Raw genomic sequence first — 21,023 nt, 5'->3', positions numbered from 1 at the left:
GCTTTGTGAACTCATCAAACATCCTCAGACCCTGTGCCTTTCCTCACACTTTCTTCCCCTTATGAAATCTTTCCAGATATCTCCTGGGAACCACCATCCACAGCTCCAGTTACTTCCTCCTCTGCTCTCAACAGAATTCATATACACCTGCTGTGGCACTTGCCTCACTGCTTCCAGTGACCTCTGTGTGCTCTGTCCCCCCAGCAGACGGAGACTTCTATGGGAGCAGTCTGAGCTTTAATCCTACTCCTCCTAGGCAGAGCATCTAACCCCACGGCTGCCTGCGGATGCCCTCTGGTGGCTCTTCAGGGTAATGACAACACACAGGTGCCCGGAAGAGTACGGGGTAGGCTCTTTATTGGGTGGTTATTGCTGTACGACAGGGGTCAGATGAGACACAAGCAGTGTCAGCCCCAGGAATGCGGCTCTCCTCTCCCAGTGGGTGTGTTTCTTCAGGAAATCCCACGAGGCTGGGACAAGTGAGCCCAAGGTTAGAAGTGGAACTGGAAAGCCTCGGTCGCGTGCTGCTTCCAGGGCTCCAGGCTGGGCAGCAGGGAGGAGATGCCCATGACGTGCCAGGTCTCCCCATCCGACACCATTGAGGTCTGGTAGGACAGCAGCTGCACCTCCGACTCTGCCAGGAGGCCTGGAAGGAGAAGAAACCCCTGGTTGGCACAGGGCTTGGGGGAAGGAGAAGCAAGAAGCTGGGAGCAGGCTCACAAGCCTTGAGTTCCCAAGATCAGTGTTGCAACGGGGGCGATGGTCTCAGGATCAAAGCGCTGAGACAGGGAACAAAGGGCTCTGCCCAGGTCCCTCGCTATTCTGCAGGCTTTAGGAACACCCTGGCCATCAGGCAAGGCAGGGCAGGGAAGATCAACCACAAAGAGCCAGAGCTGGACTTGCTGGCTGCCAGTTTTATCCAGACCATCAGCAAAGGGGAAAAGCAGGGGAAAGTTCCCCGGGGCAGCTGGCAACGATAGTGAAATTAGGCCCTTGGAGGCCTGTGGACACACTCACTCTCTCCCATACTTGGAAGTGCTCCAGAACTCCCAGCAGCCCGAGCGCCAGGGGACAGGAGCAGATCCAAGATGCCCACGACGTCTGGAGGGGATGCCCTGACATGCTTTGTTGGATCAGGCTGGCCACCACCGGGCCTGCGGTCAGAAGGAAACCTGCAACTTAATTCTGAGCTCCTGGGATACGGCTCTACAGGCAGTTCTCACCTGTGGTGAGAACCACAGTTGCTGTGGTGAGCACCTGCCTATCAACAGGGGCTCTGGGGCCCTACCCCTGACGCACCACTCGACGACCTGAGATAAGGCACTTAACCTCAGAACTCCATACCGGCTCCCCAAATGTCCTGGAACCTGCTGCAGACCCAGTGATGCCGGCAGGCATGGAGAGGGGCTGAAGGAGGCAAAAGTCCACGGAGCCCAGTCCCAGGATAGAGCCCTCAACACACACCCACCGCTGCCTCAAGGGCACCGGCCGGCCCTACAGGTCCCTCCTCACCAATCATGGTCGGCAGCATCGCAGGGTTGGAAGGGTGAGTCCTGAACATGAGCAGCGGCAGGCCCCGGTGGAGAGGCACCTCTGGTCTGAAGACAGCTCCGTTGAGTGCCTGCAGCACAGGCGTGGTGCCCTGGACCCAGCCCACGGCCTGGTAGGGGGCACCTGCCAGGGCCACGGTCAGGAGGCATTTCCCGCAGCCCTGCTCCCCTGGTGCAGCAGGGCTGTGGGAAGTGGTTACCTGCAGAGAGAAGGCAAAAAGGCACAGTGACGCCCACCCCCTCCCTAGGCCTAATCGCCAATTCATAGGGCTTCAGCCCTGCGGCCACGCCACGCTCAGCAATTCCGGGCGGTGGGGAGAGGGCAGATGGGGAAGCCATGAGGGGCGGCAGAGGCTAAGAGGATGTGCGGCGAGCTCCCGGAGTCTGCAGACAAACCAGGAACCCGGGTGCCGTGGTAAAGGGGCACTGGTTGGAGAATCAGGGGCCGAGCACGCCGGGCTATCTCCCAGCTCCCAGCCGGGCTCCTCGATTTCCTCAGCTGTGAAGTGGGGCTCCTGCTGCCCCTCCCACTCACAGAGCACTTATACGCAAAGCACTTTCACGAGTGTTAGTTCACTCGTAGCGATGCTCGGGGCCGGTGTTAGCTACACTCTGCAAGTGAAGAGATCACAGCTACTCCTCACAGGCAGACACTGTCACCTGCAGGACTGGCGCCCAGGGCTCCCGCTCGGGGAGCAGAGCTGCAAGGTGCTCTGAACGCAGGCGAGGAAAGCATTGCTGACCCGGGAAGGAGGGGATGGAGGGGAGGGGAGGGGAGGGGAGGGGTGCGCACATCGAGGCCGGACTCTTTCACCAGCAGCTTGGCATTCACCAGGTTCACCTCCACCTGACGGGAAGCATCCTTCAGGAGGCCAACGATGACGGCGGGGGTCAGGCAGTTCCCAGAGTTCTTCAGGGACAATCCTGGGGACCCAGAGAAGCCACCGTAAGGCCACTGTGTGTAGAACAACAAGGGGGTGGGCAGCACATCACTGGCCCTGAGCTCTGGGTCACGGCTCCTCACTGACCTGGGGGCCCAACTCCAGCCTGCCAGGCGGTTCTGCTTTCCTCTGCAGGCAGAGAGGTGGCCGGGGTGGGGGACACACGGGGGGTCCACGCCAGGACACCGGGGATGCTCTACACCAGTTTAAGAAGCTCTTCTCCAGAACCCGGCCTAACTCTGCTGCCCCGCACACCTGCCCCTGGCCTGTCCGCCCTGGCCTGCCTGTCCTTCCCCAAAGGGACACTTGAAAATTATCCTACCCTCATCCCTACTCGGCACTCAGGCCCTTGCCAGCCTCAGGAAATGGAAGCAGGAAGGGGCGACTAAAGCAGCTGGGCCCACTTCCCTGTCTTGTCTCCTTGAGGCCTCAGCACTACGGCCAGCGAGGCCCCTGGCTCTGCCCCTGCCTGGTGCCGGCAATGCTCAGGTTCTACCTGCCTCCGCTCCAGTCTCTCTCCAAGGGAAGGGATGCCCAATGGTCAACGGGGAGGACAAGCCCCTGCAGGGTTCAGGGGACCGGGGCCCTCCCTGGTCTGTCAACCACGCCTGCACAGGGCTGGACCCACTGCACAGGCGGCCAGAGCCTGCAGAGGGGCAGACAGCGGGGACTGCTCCCGCCCCCACTCCCTGGCAGAGCAAATGCCTCTGTGGGCATCAGCCTGCCCGAGGGCCCACCTGAGGATGTCAGAGCACAAAATGTCCTCGCCGCCTGCCTCGTCTGACACCCCCGCCCTGGCTTTCACTTCACAGGTGAAGAACTCACAGCTCAGAGAAGGAACAGTTCCACAGCAGGTAAGCAACAGGGTCAAAACCAGAATAAAATGTTCTGTTGCTTCACCCGGACTCCCTCCACCAATCCTACTGCTTCGCACGTGAAATTCCAAATCTTACGGAGGTCCCTCTTGCACCCCAAACATGCATGTCTTAAAAAGACTGCATAAACGTGATTTACGAAAATTAAGTATATCTCCCAATAACTTTTTGTACTCATCCTCCTCAGTAGCAAGCAAGCCATACTCAGACCAAACGTGAAACGCGGAGTCACAAGAGCGGGGTCACCTCTGCGTCCCTCACTGGTCTGTGGTCTGCAGCAGACACACCCGGTGGGGTGCCGAGTCCACGCCCCTCTTCCTTCTCCCTCTGCAGAGTTCCCGGCTTACCCTGTGTTACCACCTGAATGGTCCCTTTGGGGGACCCAGCCCAGGCTTGCATCAGTGCCCCAAGAGCTTCTGCCAGACCAATCCAAGGCTTGGTGTGTGGAGAGAAGGCACTGGTAAGGGCCTGGGCGTTTACCTGCAGAGAGAGGGGAGCAGGGCAGAGGTCAGGAAGGGATGGGACAGGGCACACCTGCCCAACTCGGCCCCCAAACAAGGTCTTACTGCTGAGACTCAGCTCCACGTGGAGAGCAGGTGGCATGGGGCCACCCTTGCTTTGGGTGCCTGGGGGGTGATAACCTCCACTAGCCACCAACAAGGTGACAACAACTTGTTCCCATAGCTGAGGAGAGCTATAGAGCCGGAAAAGGGCACAAAAGGCTAAGACCACTTCAAACTGCCAGAAGGGAGTGGGAAGATGGGGAAAAGGACATCTCCCTCTTCTCTGAACATGTGCCAGTGCCCCCAACCCACTCCACCAGAGACTTGTTTCTCCTGTGCTGGGGAAGGAAGATGAGTCTTTGACATAAAACGTATGGGGAGGGCTTCCCTGGTGGCTCAGTGGTTAAGGATCCACCTACCAACGCAGGGGACACGGGTTCATGCCCCGGCCCGGGAAGATCCCACATGCCGCGGAGCGGCTGGGCCCGTGAGCCATGGCCGCTGAGCCTGTGCGTCCAGAGCCTGTGCTCCGCAACGGGAGAGGCCACAGCAGTGAGAGGCCCGCGTACCGCAAAAAAAAAAAAAGAAAAAAAAAAGAAACCCGGGTTGGATGCAAATCAATCAGGCAGCTCTAAGATGTAATGAAAAGAAAACATGGACGTTTCTATTCCTGTTTTCATAAAAGACACAACTGGCAGAGAATTAAAGAAGAGAGACTTGTGATGACAGAAACAACCAAGGAGGCAGGACCCCCAGCAGACCCTTCTGTGTAAGGGGCATCCTGGTGTGATCGCACCCTGCGGCCGGGTCCCCTTTGATCCTCTCCGAAGGGCACAGAAAGGGCAGTGAGTCCCAGAGCTGCAGGAGGAGAACTGAAGGGCCAGGCCACAGCTGGGGTGTGAAAGCCTGCAGCAGGCAGCAGGAAAGTGCTCAACTGAGAAGCCCCAAAGGCAGGCGTCACGCTTGGTCAGGTGCATGCACAGGCCAGGACGGTGCTTCCCCCGGGTCTGCTGAGTAAAAGGAGCGTCTGTCTTCTCTAGAAGATGAGTGGGAGGCTCCAGGAAGAGCCAATGCACTGGGGCACCAACCTTACCCTAATGCTAGTCTGTTTCTCACATTAGAGCAGAACTGGAGAGGACCTGGTAAAGAATGAGGGACAGAGGAGTTTCCCATGTGACAAATATGTCTTTCTTACACATGCCTACTCTACCCCACCAGCTGTTGTGGCTGGAGAGTTCAATTTGCCTAAGTTTAACAATTTGACTAGGAGATGTGACCTCTTATGTAAGAAGGGGATATTTTGTGGGCCCATTTGATGGAGCTGGTGTTGAGTCCCCGTCATGAAAAGGCCTGGAACGCCACCACTCCCTGAATAACTCATAAGGGCTGCACCGCTGAGGGCTGTACCCTGCCTTGTGAGTGGACAGAAAAAAGAAAAGCCAAGCCCAGCCCAGACTGGGTGGCAATGGTCACGGTGGCCCAAACCTCGCCTGGGTCCCCTCCAGCCTCACGGGGGGAGGGATGAACTGCTTACAAGCCCACGGCATGCAAAGGGAGTGAGAAAGAGTGCCCTGTCTTGAGAAGCCCACAGACACAACACAGAGAGAGGGTGCAGACATGGATGGGTACGTGTCTTTGTTGACCACCGAGCTGTGGCCACTGCCAGGCTGTCCCAGCCTGCCCGTCGCACCTGCGATGGCTGCCCCCGAGGAGCCCTCCTATGGGACAGCAGTAGGCTCCTTTACTTTCTCAGGGTGTAGAGGCCACAGCGGCCTGGGCTCTTAAACCAGGGCTGGCGGGGTTGAACAAAGCATCCTGTGTGTCTCCTGCCGCAGTTCGGTCCTCAGAGGCGAAAATGCCTGTGTTGAGGGTCAGCCAGGAGGGTCAGGGACCACCCCCAAGCCGCGCCCCAACTCTCACTCATTATTGGTTAAATGCTCCAGGCAGAGCCACACGAACTGCAGAGAAGCTTACATCCTTTTGGTTTTGGTGGTGTTTTCTTTTTTGTTGTTTGTCCTCTGAGAACTTAGAATTTAATTAAGAACTAAGATATAAACTCATGAAATGTCAATAATAGGAGAGAATGTGACTCACTGCAAAAGGGTTGGGATGGAGCTAGAAAGGCCGCGCAAACCCCTTGATGGACAGCTATGCCTTCCTTATTCACCTCCATATCCCCAAAGGGCTCTGACGGTATCTGGTACCCACTGGAGTTTAGGGACCATCTGAAGACTGAGTGAATGAGACAGGACTTGAAGTATAAGTCAAGGAACACGTACCCGGAAGGGCCCACTGTGAGCACAGTCAAGAAACCACGACTTGGGGAAAGAAAGGGGGCCAGTTGGCTTGGAGGCTTCCTATGGGGAAGATGGATGCAGGCTTCTGGGCAGGGCATCCCTGCTCAGGGTCCTAAGAGAGATGGGCTGAAAGGCGAGCGCTCGGGGTCACGAGGTGAGAACGCCCTCTCGGGGCTTTCTCCACAGGCCGTCCCCCACCTGCCCCTACCTCGGGCATTCCACCATCATGCCAGCCACACTCCTTCACTCCCAAGGCCTGTGGAGAACAAAGGAGCCTTTCTCCAGAGGCAGGGCACTGGGAAAAAACACAATCTCAGCAGTGAGCCTACAATATAAACAAGCTAAGCTGGCTCCTTGCTGCCGGGCCTCAGCTCTCAAGGCTAAGCGGGGGCAGCTCCTGCCACCCCACCCAGAGCACTGGCTCAAGTACAGTCCCTTATCTTCGGCTCCCTGGGCTGAATCTGGTCCCAGCGACAACACGCCCTTCTGCGACTCCTCCCTCTGACCTCCGGGCCCAGCCCCACATGGCATACTTACTACTCCCGCCAGAGATTTCCCCTTCACCATGTCCACGAACTGGATGGCAATTTCTTTCCCGCAGCGGCTCTGGGCCTCCTTGGTGCTGGCGCCCAGGTGGGGGCAGCTGATGACGTTCTCGTGGTCCACCAAGGCCCGGTCCCGGGGTGGCTCCTGCCCAGAAAGAGACACCTCTGGGTGGGCTGCTTCAGACGGCCCCAGGGAGTTGGAGGGGAAGAGGGCAGGGGTGATGCTGCCTCCTACTTCCGTTTTGTCTGGGTGGTCACTGGACTCAATAATAACCGTCTTCCTCATGAATGTTCCATCACAGCAGAGTAGACAGAGCTGTAGACCGGATTCCAATCTCAGCTCCACCACTTACTACCTATGTGCTTTTGGGCAAAAGCTCCATCTCTCTGAGCCTCAGTTTCCCTATCTATAAAATGGGTTACTACTACCTATCTCCTAACACTATTATGGAGATTATGCAGTAATAAAGGAGGTTCTCAACCAGTGGTAGCTGGTATAGCTGATATTGGTTTTTTCCCTCTAGCCCCTGCCCCAAGTCCAGTCCACCCCTCAGCACTTACTGTCAGCTCTTAGCACAGAGGCAGGCTCTTTGAGGGCATTCCACACGGGTGTTGCATCCTGGCTCTCACCAGGACAGGCGGCCCACCTGGCCACCCTTACCCCACCCTCCAGTGCCCCTGCCACCCCTTCTGCTCACCGGGCACAATATAGGGGCCTCGGACATGTTATTTAGGCCTCCTCTCTTCTGCATTCTCCCCAGGACTCTATCGGCTCCCACGGGATTTGGCCACATAGGTCCGTGAGTGCCGGCCGCAGAGTAGTAAGTGCCATGGGGAGGCCAAAGAGAGCAGGAGGAAGGTGCTGTGTTAGGGAGACGGCAATATAAACAAGGGTCAGGCACACCCTTGCCTTCAAGGAGCTGACGATGTAGCTGAGAGAGATGCCCAGGACCACAAACCCAACGCATGCTGTGCCCTGGGCAGGGAACAGACACTGAGTGCTACAGGGGGTCAGAGGGCCAGGGTCTTGCCAAGGCCACAAAGCTGGTAACGAGCAAACCCCCGCTGCCTAATCCAAAGCCCGTGCTTTTTCCCCGATCTCCGATGCCGAGGTGGGATTTTTAAGAGAGGTGGACAGGATTCGAGTGGAAATGCTATCGGGTGTGAGGGCAGGATGGGGGCAGTGGGTGAGCAGATGCTATATCTCTGCTCCTGCACAGAGACCTAGGGACAGCAGCCTCTGGGACCAGGGGAACATGTCTAACCAGTATCCTCGGCTTCCTTCCCTCTGTGGGAAGAGAGGAAGGGAAAGGAAAGCCAACATACACTGGGTGGAATGTCTTCTTGGCAGTGGGATTCATTTCACCAGAGATCTGTATCAATACCTTAAACCCCTCTCTGCCTGACCCAAATCCTCCGCCTCAGAACTGATCTGCTGCTCTGTCTTCCTCTGAACTTATCAACAGGGTAGCCGTCCAGGAGCCCAAGCCCAGGAATGCATCCTATATAAACTCTGAGTTTTGCAGAAGACAGCTCGGCTGCCTCTGTACCAGGCTCTGCACTGGGCTCCTCAAACCACAGACGTGTTACTTTTGGCGACACAATTTCTCCCGCTAGAGACAGGAAGCTCAAGGTCTTTGCACAGCTGGGCTTGCAGCCCAAGTCCCTCTGCTCTGGTCTCCCGTCCCCACCAACACTGAGCAGGGACTCACCTCTGTGAAAACGTCCAGCGCGGCTCCAGCACACTGACCCGACTGCAGGGCCCGGAGCAGGGCGCCTTCGTCCACAATCCCTCCGCGAGCACAGTTCACCACACGCACCCCCTTCTTGCACTGGGCAAAGGTGCTGTCGTTCAGCAGGCCTGGAACGGAGGGAGGAGCTTTCCTGCGGCACTGGTGTGGGTATCCCCGTGCTCTCCCCACTGCACTGGCCACCGCACCGGCTCCATGGCCACCGCACCGGCTCCAAAGGCCCTCTCTCCCTCCCACCAGCTCTTCGCCACACACCTCCTTTCTGGGGGACCACGGTCTTTCTGGTCTCGCTGCTCCCTTCTCAGATGCTCTGGGGCAGGAGTCCTTGTCATGGATTTGGACCAGACTCAGTTTAGAAACATCCCAAATATCCCCGAGATATTAGTGCTGCCGGCAGTGGTCCCAGGAAGTACTCATGGGGTCACTGGTCCTACATGTTGACCCAGCCCACCCAGACCCTGTGCATTTCTACCTAACTCACCCCTCCTCGGTCTGATGCAAGGCCATGTAACAAAATATCACCGTGCTCCACGCTCACAGGATCTGAATGGGCCACCGCCACAGCTGGTCCCCAGCATAGGTGGAAAGGCCAGATTGAGGGCCCACCCTTATCTGGTCTGTGGCTTCTGTGGCCAACGCACAAGGTAGGGGCACACCTACCTGTGGTGGAAGGCAGGAGAGGTGTGTGCACAGAGATAAAGTCACAGAGAGGCCAGATCTCCTCCAAGGGCACCTGCTGCACACCGAAGGAGGCCGAGACCTCTGGCGAAATGATGGGGTCATACCCTATGGTCTGGGGAAGTCAGAGAGGGAGAGTAGGTGTCACTGTTCATTATTAGCACTGGTATTACTAGTCACGGCAGCCACTTATGGAGCACTGACCCTATGCCCCGCACCACAGTTAAGCCTTCCCCAACACCTGTCTACCTCTCACGACAATACAACCGGGTTGGCACTATTCTTCTTCCTTCATTAGAGCTGAAGGGAGTGGAGCTTACACACTGGAGGGGGCGGCGCCAGAGTTCAAAGGCAGGTTCGCCCACCTCCAAGCTCTGAACCACGAACGGGTGCAGGAACAGCCGGTTGGACCAGTGGAGCTCAGACACCCTTGGAAAGTGGGGAGCCCACGTGAGGCAGGACGATCCTGCGGGAAGCCGTGACGCGGTCGGAGGGCACGAGGGAAATGCGGGAGAAGCTGGCTGCAGCCGGAGGCCCCACAGGCCAGAAGACAGAGGCAGGTGCACCGCCCACTTCAACAGAGCGAGGAAGAGATGAGGGAGGAGGACAGTGGTGGTGCTGAGCGGGTTATCAAGGAGACGGGACTCGCCACTGGGGAAGACGGTGAAACACCAGTGCTGACACCAGCGGGGAGAGTACGGTCCCCTCTCCTGAAGTTTCTTTTAACAAGACTTAAAGTGCATCTCGTTTTGGAAGGCATAACTTGGTGACTAATCGCGCAGAGAGGTATAAATGACTAACGACAAATCCTTTCAACAAGGCAGGTTTGACTGGGATGGAGAAGGACATCAAGAGAGGGAAAGTGAGACATAAAGGCACCGTGGGTGGGGAGGACCCAGAAAGAAGCCTGGTCTGGGCTGGCTGGGGAGGGGGTGGGCCCCCAAAGCAGAGGGACCGCCCTGAGGCTGCGGAGAAGGAGGGAAGTTTGACGCCTGGGAGATGGGGACAGACAAGAAACTCGGGGGTGTAAACTTCATCAACCCTATGAAATCAGCTAAAGGTCGTCACATATTGATGGGAAGAGGGGAAGGTGGAGAAGACAAAGCTCAGGAGAAGGAAGAAAGGACACAGACTCATAGCGGATAATGGCAAACATCTTTAGCATTCACTATGTGTCTCAAACCTCCTTAGGTACTATTATTTCCCTGTTTTACATATGAGGAAACGAAGGTGGAGGTTAAATGATTTAGCCAAGGTCCTAAGAGTAGCAAGTGGTAGAGCTGGGACACAAGTATTCTGACTCCAGGGCCTGCACTCCTAATGCCTGCCCGCCAACTGAGCTGGGCAGGCTGGCAGGACCCAGGATACGGCCTCTGAACCAGTGAACCAGGAGCTGGACCTGAGTCCTGCCTCAGTCACTGTCGACTGCGTGTCAAGGTGCAAGTCAGTGCCTCCAGACCTGGGTCCTCAACTCTACGTAAAGAAGCAGGTGGATGATTTCAAAGTCACCCCTGCTCTGACTTCCAACAATTCAACATTCCATGAAAAGAAAGCTCCCTTAGCCCTGAGAAAATGTTCAGAGTTGGCCCAGGATTAAACAAAAACAAACAGAAAGAACTTCAACAGTGGTCATCTCTAGGTGGTAGGATTAATTTTTCTCTTTTATGCTTTCCTACGCTCGTTTAACTTTCCCCCACTGATCATGAATTTCTTTTGAAATTAGGGAAATATACAAGTTATTTTAGAAAATAATGGCACAGAAGATTGCTATATCAAGTCGGCACTCCTAGAGAAGAAACTGAAAACGGTTATGAACAAGGTGTCACTTCTGGATCACGTTTTTCATCATCAGCCTTGTGGGACAACAAACACCGGGTGGGTCCCACTCCGACCTCCAGCAGAGGTTTAGGAGAAAGAGGCTGCCTCTCAGATGCCCTACCGGATCGTGAGCTCGGGACCGCCTCAGCCCCACGTGGCCATTCCCCCAGATGTAACCTCCTCGTTTCTCTTGGGGAGAATGAAACGCCCAGGGGAGGGGAGAGGATCCTGCCCTTGTCCTCACAAGTCTTCTTTGTCCGTGGGCTCTGAGGCTGGTTGGAACAACGGCCCCGTTCATTTCTAAGCCAGATGTACTTTTCCTCATGTGGAGTGGGAAGAGGGTAGGGACACCAACGGAGGTCACACAGCCAAGTCCGATGGAGGGGGTTCACACAACTCTATTGGCTCTGGGCTCCTAGGAGCCCAGAAGTAGCACGGGGCTGCCGGGAGGAAGGGTCTTGCAGGCCAAGCCTGGCCCAGCGCCCCCGCTGCAGCTGCCTGGGTCTAAAGGGAAGCGGACGGCGTGGGGTGGGGGGAAGAGGAGGGATAAGCATCTACCACAGCGGTCAGCAGGCCCTGACTCAGCTTCCTTTCACAGAGAAACAGTACCTCGTTCACCTGCAGACAACTGCAGGGGAAGAATTCTACCCTGTTCTCATTTTTCACTCAAAATACCCAGGGCGGACAGGAGCTGAGCTCAACTAAGGGCTGGGGTTCTTATATCAGGGGACCACGTTGCCAGAGATAAAAAGGGTGATAGCAGGCCCGGGAGACCAATCCTGAGTCGGGTCCTAACGTATCCTGGATAGGTCAGATGGCCTCATGTGCAGAAATCAGGACACTCGCGGTTACACACATCTGTTATTCCTAGAGAGGAGCCTTGGGGAGCTGCATAAAGGGATGCCCCACCTCACCCCGTCCCGGGACTCCTGACGTTGGGGCGGCAGAGGAACCCTAGGTTTTCAAGCGGAGCTCCAGGGTGACGTCCTAGCTGCCGTCCTAGAAGGCAGCCTTGGGAGGCTGAGCTTGCTGCTTCCGGTCCCCTGGCTGACCGTGGCCGGAGGAGAGCAAGAAGGCCTTCAAGGTAAAGGGGCTCCAACAGGGGAGCCTAACGGTCACGCCCCCTCTCTACCCCAGAGCCAATCTTGGGGCTTAGCGTTGGTGCTCTCCCCCAACACGATGAAACCTTACACAGAAACTCCGTATAAAACCAGATCGATTCAAAGGTGCAGAGGTGAAGGCCCAGAGCCCCACCACCTGCTCTCTTTCTGGGCCCATACCCCAGGTCCTTATTCTATATCTGAAAATATTTGAACGTCACCGCTCTAGGGCAGTAGGAATTCCAGGTACCAGACTGAGATGGCGGCTGCCTGTCCTGCGAATGGCTGAGCACAGGGACACGGGGCAGGGACTGATTAATGAGCAGGGAACAGGAATAAAGACGGCGGTGGTGGAGTGGGGCAAAAAGCACCAGACTGGAACTCAGGAGGCCCAGAGTCTGAGCTGGACTCCACCCCTTAATCATCCTATTATCTTGAGCGTATCACATAAGCTCCCTGGGCCTCAGTTTCCTTATCAGTAAAACTGGGTTAATAATATTGACCCCAGAGGGTCATTGTAAGCACAGTATCTAACACAGCAGATCTCAGTCAATATTAGCAGGACCTGAAAGAATCGGTGACAACTGGTGCCTCGGGTTCAACGTCCATCCCTCTGGGCTAACGTCAGACTTATCACAGCCCTGGCCACAAAGAAACTGTTAAGAGATGCTGGTCTGCTCCTCACAGAAAACCCTGAAAAGAAAGTGCAAGGCTCAGCCCCTGGTTGGCTGGGGCCTGTTGACCCATTCTAGGGGACAGGCCAGCTTGAATGCGTTGAGCCTCCAGAGTTATAACCCGTTATCCAGCAACACTATTGAGAAAAAGTTTCAAGCAGAAAGAACATTACAGAGTGTAAGACCCAAATGATTCAGAACACCAGCAGGCTGCAGGCTGCCAGAATTATCCTGAAACCCACATCTGCACCTGTGACTCAAAGCAAAGACAGCAGCTGCTCTAAGGTGGAAACCAAGGCTCCTTCTAGGCCTGTGCTGGCATAAGTGGGCTCTTCGCCCACCGATCCCCACCCGGCTAAGCTCCCCCTTCCTTAAGTGACCAGACAGTCACAAAGAAAGGAAGGGAAAGGGGTGGTCCACCCCCAGTATCTGAGCCCAAGAAGGTCTCTCCTTACAGCTCCTGTGATATGAAGGGGAGCCCTTTTTTTTTTTTTTAAACTATTTAATAGGTTTTATTCTACACATTTATAAAAGTAACAGTTTTACCAGGGAAATAGTTTTCACCCAACCACCATATATCTGAAAGTATTATGTTGAAGTATAAACTCAAAATGAGGCCAAGTAGGCTCAGTAATACTGGGGCTTATAATGTAGGAGCTGAGACTTCCCCAATCTGGAGGAGTTCCATGACCCTAGAAGAGCAGGCACTGTTGTCACTTGGAGCAAGAATGGTAGACAGAGGTCCTGCATCAGCTACACTTTTCAGTATTGGTGAAAATGAAAACTGTCCACCTGTTTTGATGCCTGTTCAGTCACACAAGAGAAAGCCATGAATGTTCCTCGCTTTCACAGTCCGGTTTGCTTAGGGAGGACATTTTCCCTGGGCATGTTGGAAAAACGGGGAAAACCATGATTTCATCTGTTACACTTTTTTTTTTGCACACACTTTTCACCAAAAAATTTTCCTTGTAACAAAATGAAACTACCCGAAGAGTAGTTTCGGATAGTTTAAATCCTGATACCTTAGAGAGGGTCAGATAATAGTTGTCCATTAGCAGCCTAATTAGAGATAAACAGCCTGGTGACAGATCAGGAACACGATAAGACCCCAGGTGCCAGGAGAGAAGAGGATGATAAAGATAAACTTTACAAGCTTTGCTGTTTCGCCCGAGCCAGCCCAGCCAGAACTACTCAAAGTGTCCCCTATGACTACTGGTCCACTCTATGTCTTTAATTAGGTTGTTCTCCCAAGTTACTGTAACAAACCCAGTCCTTAATAATTTGACACCGTTGCCTAGGACCACACAGTAAACTCACTGCCAGGACCATTTCACAGTTTAAAGAAAGTGGTAGCCCACTGGGATGATGGATGTTCACAGACATCAGGGCTCACAGGGCATCTGTGTCTATGTTCACACCCCCTCTTCACATGCTGGCCAAGTGGTTATCCAGTCTTGCAGGTATATGTGCAGAGATGCGGGACTCACTCTCTCCTGAGACCATTCGTTCTACTGGGGGCCAGCTCTGTAGCTCTGCCCCTCCAGCTTACACCTAGTGGTCCTCCCTGGATCTACTTCTTAGAGAGCGTGACTCTTCTCTAGGACTTCTGTTTAGCTATTTGAAGGCCTCCACTGTGACTCCCAAGTCTTGATGGGTTCAGTGACCCAAGTGCCTTCAGCCCTTTCTTAGGAAACACAGACATGAGCTCCCTCACCATCACCCTCTGTCTCCAAAGCTTTCACAGTCTCCCAGAACTTGGGGTCTTTGACTGCTCAAATACTCACACAGGGGCTGATCAGTACACAGCATGAAGAATGTCACCTCCCTTGCTCTGAATGTCATACTTCTTTTAATGCTGCCGAAAGTCACATAAACTTTTCTATCAATCATATCACTCACTGTTAACCACACTGCACTGTTGTCAAACAAAGGCCTCCTCCCCTAGAAAAAGCCTTTTATATTCACCTCTACACCCAAGTCTAGTTGCTCTGGAGGCTCATATGTAGGGCACTGATGTATCCCAAACAAAGTTCCTATTAGAGTGCCCAAGTATTCTAGACTTCGAATGTCTTTTAGGACCTGATTCTGCACTTTTAAGTATTAACTACTTTTCTCCTTGCTTCCTGTCATCCACAAATGACACATCATCCAGGCTGTTGATGAGGATGGTGGACAAGGTAGAGCCCTGCACCATCCTGTACAATCTCCCTACAGACTGAGTCGGATCCCTCTTTCAACCAGATACTAAACCCTTAGCACCACGCTCACGGTCTCCATCTTCACCCCGAGGGTATCATGAAAGACCTCACCAACGCTTGCTAAAGTCCACATCTGCAAACAATCTAAATGTCCATCACTGAAGGAATAGCCAAACAAAATCAATTTATCCCTACAAAGGAATTCCATGCAACAGTTTTAAAATATGGTAAATCTATTTATTCCAAGACATACGTTTTTATCTTAACGACATGCACAATATTCCATTCTCTCTAGAAATAGAATTCCTCTATAGGCATAGAACTCTATGCATTCCATATAAATGCATGGAAAAAATCTGAGATGACACAGATCAAACTGACGTTACCTGTGAGGAAACTCTGACTGGTATGGTCATTTAGGAGACCTCTATCTATATTTCAGTTTTTATGAGAATGCACTGACTTATTATATGAATACAATATCATTTTAAATAGTCAAGATGTATGACATCCAGGGAGTCCCATGATATTACCAGTTTAATACTGATTTCCAAAGAGAGACCAAGGCTAGTTTGAAACAACTTGTGTTTCGTAAACGCTAATCAGACAGCGTCCTGTTTGGATGCTAAGTCATCTCTTTTACAATTTGCTCAAGAATCTCCCTTCCTTGCCCTTTAGAAAATCTTGCTTTCCACAACTGCTTGAACATGAACCGAGGTTCACTTGATGCAGGTCAGTGATCTGCTGGCCTGAGACGAGATTAAGAATGTGTTGGGACCTGGAAACACGTTAAGGAGCTGGGTCAAAGTGAGTAGCTGAGCACGAAGAGACACCACTTGGGCCAGTGGGAAAGGACCAGAGCCAGGCTGCTCTTGAGGGGCTGGGGTTGGGGGGATATCCCAAGGTGTGTTCCGGGTTTCTAAAGAGCACGTCCCAGAAGCAAGACGGTCTAGAGTAACCCTCCAGAGACATCTGGACAGAAGGAACCCCCAGCGAAGCAGCTACATGCTGCAACACACCAAAAAAGGCACCTACATGCTCAAAACCACGCTGGGAATAAAACGTGTGGGCACGTGGTGAGCGTTATGCCAGAGACACAGATTAACACTCGTAGGCAGGCTCTAGGCATCTCTGAGCTGGGCCCTGTCAGTCACTTCCGCTGTTGATGCTCAAGGTCCTACCTCCCTCTGTGCCTCTAGGAAGCAGCCCTGGCAGCGGTTAAGTAGCTGAGTGGTGCCAAAGGAACAGACAAGCTTATCTTATCCATCACTTCAATCATTCAAGACATGAGGCGGGACTTCTTGTCTGACTTAAGTCACTGCCCGAGTCTCAATTCCTTGACAATGAGTGTTCCTGAGCTAGAAGAGCCTGGTGTGCTATGGCACCCTGCGGAAGGGGAGTGCACGTGACAGAACGGCTGCTGGGCCTGGCAACCATCCCAAAGTCACTGTATCATCGATGAAACGCTCACCTGTTTGGTTACCTGTGCCCCGAGTTTTACTTCACCCTGACCCCTGCTGTTAGATGATCAGAATTTTTCATGAGCTGAACCTTTACCTTGATCCCTCACCAATGAGGAAAAAGGAGAAAGTGCTCCCTGTCGCTACGGCACCTCACCACCCCTGCACAAAGGACGTGGCTTTGGTTTGTTTCCATGATCAATGGATCCTGCTGGGCCACACCCACCTCTCACAGGGAGCCAGAAAAATGTCCCCGCCCTTCCCAGTGAGGAGGCTTAGAAACGATGTCTGGTTGACTTCAATTAATAGGGTGGGAAGTAGAGGCAGGGGAGAGAAGATGTGGATTGTGGTACAGTGGGTTGCCCACCTGGTTCTTGTCCACTGTCCATTTACTGCGAGTCCTTAGCAAAAACTTACAAACTCCAAAAGTCAACATAAAATTAAGGGTTAATCTATAAAGTCTCTACTAATGCAATGAAGGGGGGAGGGACATACAGAAAGGAAAGAGCAAGGGAAAAAGGGACAATTCCATAGCAGCTCTATGTAAATTTTTCTAGAACTGAAATGATCTGATTTTCAAAACCATTTTCCTTAATGTTTAACTAAAGCGTTCCTGGCTGCAGTTTGAACCCACAATCCCTCCCTCAACAGTCACAGGAAACATGGAGATGGCCACCAGCCGACCCAGCTGCTACACCTCTCTGGCCCACCTGGGCAGTCCTGTGGGCTTCCTCTCTTGGCTGAATGGCCTCTCGCCTCAGCAAGGTCTCCTGGATTGGCCCCGGGGGCTGGGGGTGGCACTGCTACTGATGACAACCCTCCCTCAACCAGAAGAACTCCTGAGCTCCCAGCATAGGATAAGAGAGAGAGCCCTGGTGGGCGGCGGGGGTCAGGGATGATTTCTGAGAGATGTGTGAGGTCTCCTGGCCACTGTGGGCTCCACGATCATTTCACAGCATATAGGCAAGCACCTTTCAATCTCTTCTGGACTATGGAGGGGAGCTAGAAGACGGATGGACAATTGCTCTGTTTTAAGGTTATAAATTTGCTCCTGTTTTCTGAATTATCACAGAAGACAGAAGCAGCAAAACAGGGAGGCCCTCGCAGAAGGGGAGGAAAGGAAGGGCAGGATACAAGACCCCTCTCAGCTCCATGGGGACTCAAGGCAATTACTCACCCCAGAGCTGAAGGACCTCCAGCAAGCATTCCCAGATGTTGAATTCAAAGGTCTAGATCAGCAGGCCAATGTTCCCTCCTCCCTGGCTTTGCCACCCATTCATTCAGGAGCTCTAAAGTGGGGGTCAGGCCCTCCTAGGGCAAAGCCTTTAGCTTCTCTCAAGCAAAGCGGCCTCCTCCAAAATTGCTATGGGAAGCCCCACATCAAAGTGGTCTGGTGACCTCTTACCTTCATCCCAAAGGATTGCATCCGGGTGGCCACCTCTCTCCCAATTCTGCCCAGGCCAAGAATTCCTAGGATCTTTCCATTCAGCTCTGTTCCCATGAACTGCAAACAGGGGAAGAAGTGGAAGTCAGCACCCAGAGTGGACCTCGGGCACCCAGCCAGGTGGAGTGAGGCAAAGCCGGCTGCTCACCTTCTTCCGTTCCCATTTGCCATCCTTCATGGAGGCCGTCGCCTGGGGAATCTGTCTGCAAGGACAGACAAAGTCAGCGGGCCCACCCAGACCCTGCCAGCCCAGGAAGGAGGCACAATGTGAGGGCTGCACAGCCACTATTTCTGCCAGGCATCCCCCCAGGGAACCAAGCTCCAGCTGGGTCTGGGGGGCTTAGGTTCAGAAACACCGAGGATGGTCAAGGGAGGGTAGCAGGGGGAAACCCTTGGCAAGACCTGGCTTGGAGCCCTGGGATTTGTCTCCAGCTAGGTGTCTGGGAGGAGGTTCTGAGTCCATCTCAGCGGCTGGAGTATCAGCCTGAGTGACTCTGGGCGTGTAAAAAGCAATAGCTAATCCTCCAGGGTTTGTAGGGATAATGAAATGGAGTATTGGTGGATTTTGGTAACATCAAATGTTCCAGAAATTTAAGAATTTCCATTTTCCTATTCCATCCAGAGCCATAACCTACAACATCTTCCACTGTATCAAGGGACAGCTGAATACTTATTCTCCCTTGAGAGTTAGGCTAGACTGGGGTGGGCGGGTGGTATAGTCCAGACACTTCCAACAACCACACAACCTCCTGTCCCACCACACACACACACACACACACACACACACACACACACACACACACTCTCCACAGCTTATCTCCTGCTATTGGTCAACATGGAGGTCTGAGTCTCTATGTGTTTTCTGGAGAGGACAAAGGAAGTTAGGGCAATGTGAGAGGTCAGAGGGCAAGATGTGTCATGTGGGACATGGCCCTCCAGGCTTCTCTAGAAGCTAGAAAGGAAGAGACAAGAGACAGTGTTTGAACATCAGCTCATTTAATGCTCACAACTGCATGGGGGTGGGGTGTGGCCACTGGGTGTTAAATACCTCACCCAGCATCACTCAACTAGAAGTAGGGGAATCGATTCAAAGCCAAGGAAGACATCCCCACCAGTTAGCCTCCTAAGTATTTAAATGCAGGTGTTCCTGCCGGCCACAAAATTCAGAGGTGTGTGCATGTCTGCGTGTGTGAAAGAGAAGAGATTCCAAGATAACTCTTCCTGTATTTCCACTTCACTGACTTCTTATAAAAAGCATTCTTTCCTGTCTACACGTTACCAGGACACAGACTTCCATCTGAGGGTGAGGTTGATGGGAATCTGTTCTACGATCAGAGTCCCACAAACTCATGGGTAAACTCAGCAAAGCTTACATAACAAGTTCATGGAAGAAGCTCCATCTCACTGCTCTGGCCCGTGGAGCTTCATTTCAGGAATGTCATTTAGGACAATGGCTTGCCTTGAGGAAGTGCTCCCCCTTCAGCAAAGCCAGCCAGGTGAGATGCCTCTGACCCAGTGAGACAGAGCCCCCAGCTCTGGCCTCCCGACCTCTGCCCACCTGACTGCAAGATGCCATCTCAGAGATGTGCGCGCAGCACCACAGAGCACAGGAAACCCTCACACCCTCCCTCTGGGCGCTCCACCCAGCTGGCCGTGGTGCCTCCCCAAGTTTCAACATTTCAGGATCCTCACCAGGCCAGTCTGAGGAGGACCATGACATGGGCAAGGGACCTCCCAAGAATTATACAGAGGCCGGCCTGACTTACAAGAGAAAATAAAGCAGGCACAACGGTGAAATCTACATTTGCTGTATTCTCTTCTCTTTCTTTCCGTGCCCTTGTTCTTCTCCAGCACCTCAGGAACAGGCAAAATCTGTTCAAAGTCCCCCACCGTGAGGCCCATTCAGCCCTGCTCTCCACCCACATTGCCCAATGCTCTCAACTTTACCATGCACACTTCCCACACCCTCTACCGCTGCCCTGCTGGGAAAGTGGTCTGATTAAACCAGCACACAGGGGTTATGAGAGACTGGTGATTCCTTCTCATAGGGTGCTTCTTTCTTGGTTTTGATGATGAGTGAGGTCATGATGAGTGGCTGGCGACAGAGCGCTTCCCCTAAGTCATACCACTTTGCCTACTCCTTTAAGTAAAGCTGGTCTTGGAATAGGAGGAAGATTATTCCTGACTCGCAAGGGAAACACCACCTCCAGAAAAAAAGTGAGAGAATTAGAAAGCTGCACTGGGATCGCTCCCTCACCCTGCCCAAGAAACCAAAAAAAAAAAAAAACAAAACACTGAATTTAATAGCACAGGTGACACCAGGGCATCAGGCCTCAACACTTCTGCAGATGTTCCAGGAGATCCAGACAGCCAGCTTAGGGACCCCTTCTGGGCTGGGTCCCTTCTGCTGTGCAATTCTCCCTGTTCTTCCCTTTCTCCAACCTCCTCTCCTCTTCACTGACCAGTGAATATCAGTGAATACCTAAGATCTCAGGTAGAAATCTTGGGGAAGAGTTAGAACAATGGTGAACTCCCCCAGATCCTCTCCCAGCAGGGAGGAGAACAGGTCTTGAGAAGGGAAAGGAATCATTTCTCAGCCCAGAAGGTTTCAGGCCTGAGTAGTGACGTGAGGAGTCCTGGCTGCCTGGGTTCCTTGGTTTAAGGATCCGCAGATCTGCAAAGGGACCCAGAGCATCTTCGCGCCCTCCCACTGGCTCCTTGCCCTGCCCACTGACCCACTGCCTTTTCAACAGCAGCGTTCATACAGTCATTTTACCACCCAACACAGGAAGATTCATGCACATCCTGTGTGTTTGCAAACAACCTGAGAAGCCACCTGAACTTGGTGTGCCAGAACCAGTGTAACGAACGTTCAGTTGAGGACTGACGGCCTTGAAGCTTCTCAGCAGCCTGCATGTCACCAAGCTGAAGTGTTTCTAAGTTTCTCGGGGTCAGTTTGCTTAGGGAATCATAATAATTGACAGACCACAGACAGTGACTCTGCTCAGAAGTCAGGGACTTACCTGGCCAGGCACATGATCATCCCACAGGTGAGCTCCGCAGCGCTGAGGCTGTTCCCACTGGGGGTGCTAAAGATGGAAAAAGATGGGGGACATCGGTCAGCCAGACCCAGGATTCCCACTCCTGTCCCAGTGGAAAGACTAGTGCACGCTGTGCTCTCTCTCCCGC

General features: G+C 53.4%; 1 protein-coding gene across 1 annotated transcript in view; it reads right to left on the bottom strand.

The window, feature by feature from the left end:
* Positions 1-344: 344 nt before the first annotated feature.
* The window catches only part of PHGDH (phosphoglycerate dehydrogenase), a 29,949-nt gene continuing 9,270 nt past the window's right edge, over positions 345-21,023 (bottom strand). The window contains exons 3-12 of the mRNA XM_065873674.1: positions 20,858-20,923; positions 17,983-18,037; positions 17,796-17,894; positions 9,123-9,255; positions 8,424-8,572; positions 6,704-6,856; positions 3,714-3,846; positions 2,344-2,474; positions 1,513-1,750; positions 345-646 (exon numbers count right to left, since the gene is read on the bottom strand). Of these exons, the coding sequence (XP_065729746.1) occupies positions 492-646; positions 1,513-1,750; positions 2,344-2,474; positions 3,714-3,846; positions 6,704-6,856; positions 8,424-8,572; positions 9,123-9,255; positions 17,796-17,894; positions 17,983-18,037; positions 20,858-20,923 (1,312 nt within the window). The 3' untranslated portion in view covers positions 345-491. The remainder of the gene's footprint in view (positions 647-1,512; positions 1,751-2,343; positions 2,475-3,713; positions 3,847-6,703; positions 6,857-8,423; positions 8,573-9,122; positions 9,256-17,795; positions 17,895-17,982; positions 18,038-20,857; positions 20,924-21,023) is intronic.

This window comes from Phocoena phocoena, chromosome 1 (assembly GCF_963924675.1).
Source record: "Phocoena phocoena chromosome 1, mPhoPho1.1, whole genome shotgun sequence".
NCBI classification, from domain to species: domain Eukaryota; kingdom Metazoa; phylum Chordata; class Mammalia; order Artiodactyla; family Phocoenidae; genus Phocoena; species Phocoena phocoena.
The sequence above is the reverse complement of the archived record's forward strand: the minus strand, read 5'-3'. Positions and strand labels throughout refer to the sequence as shown.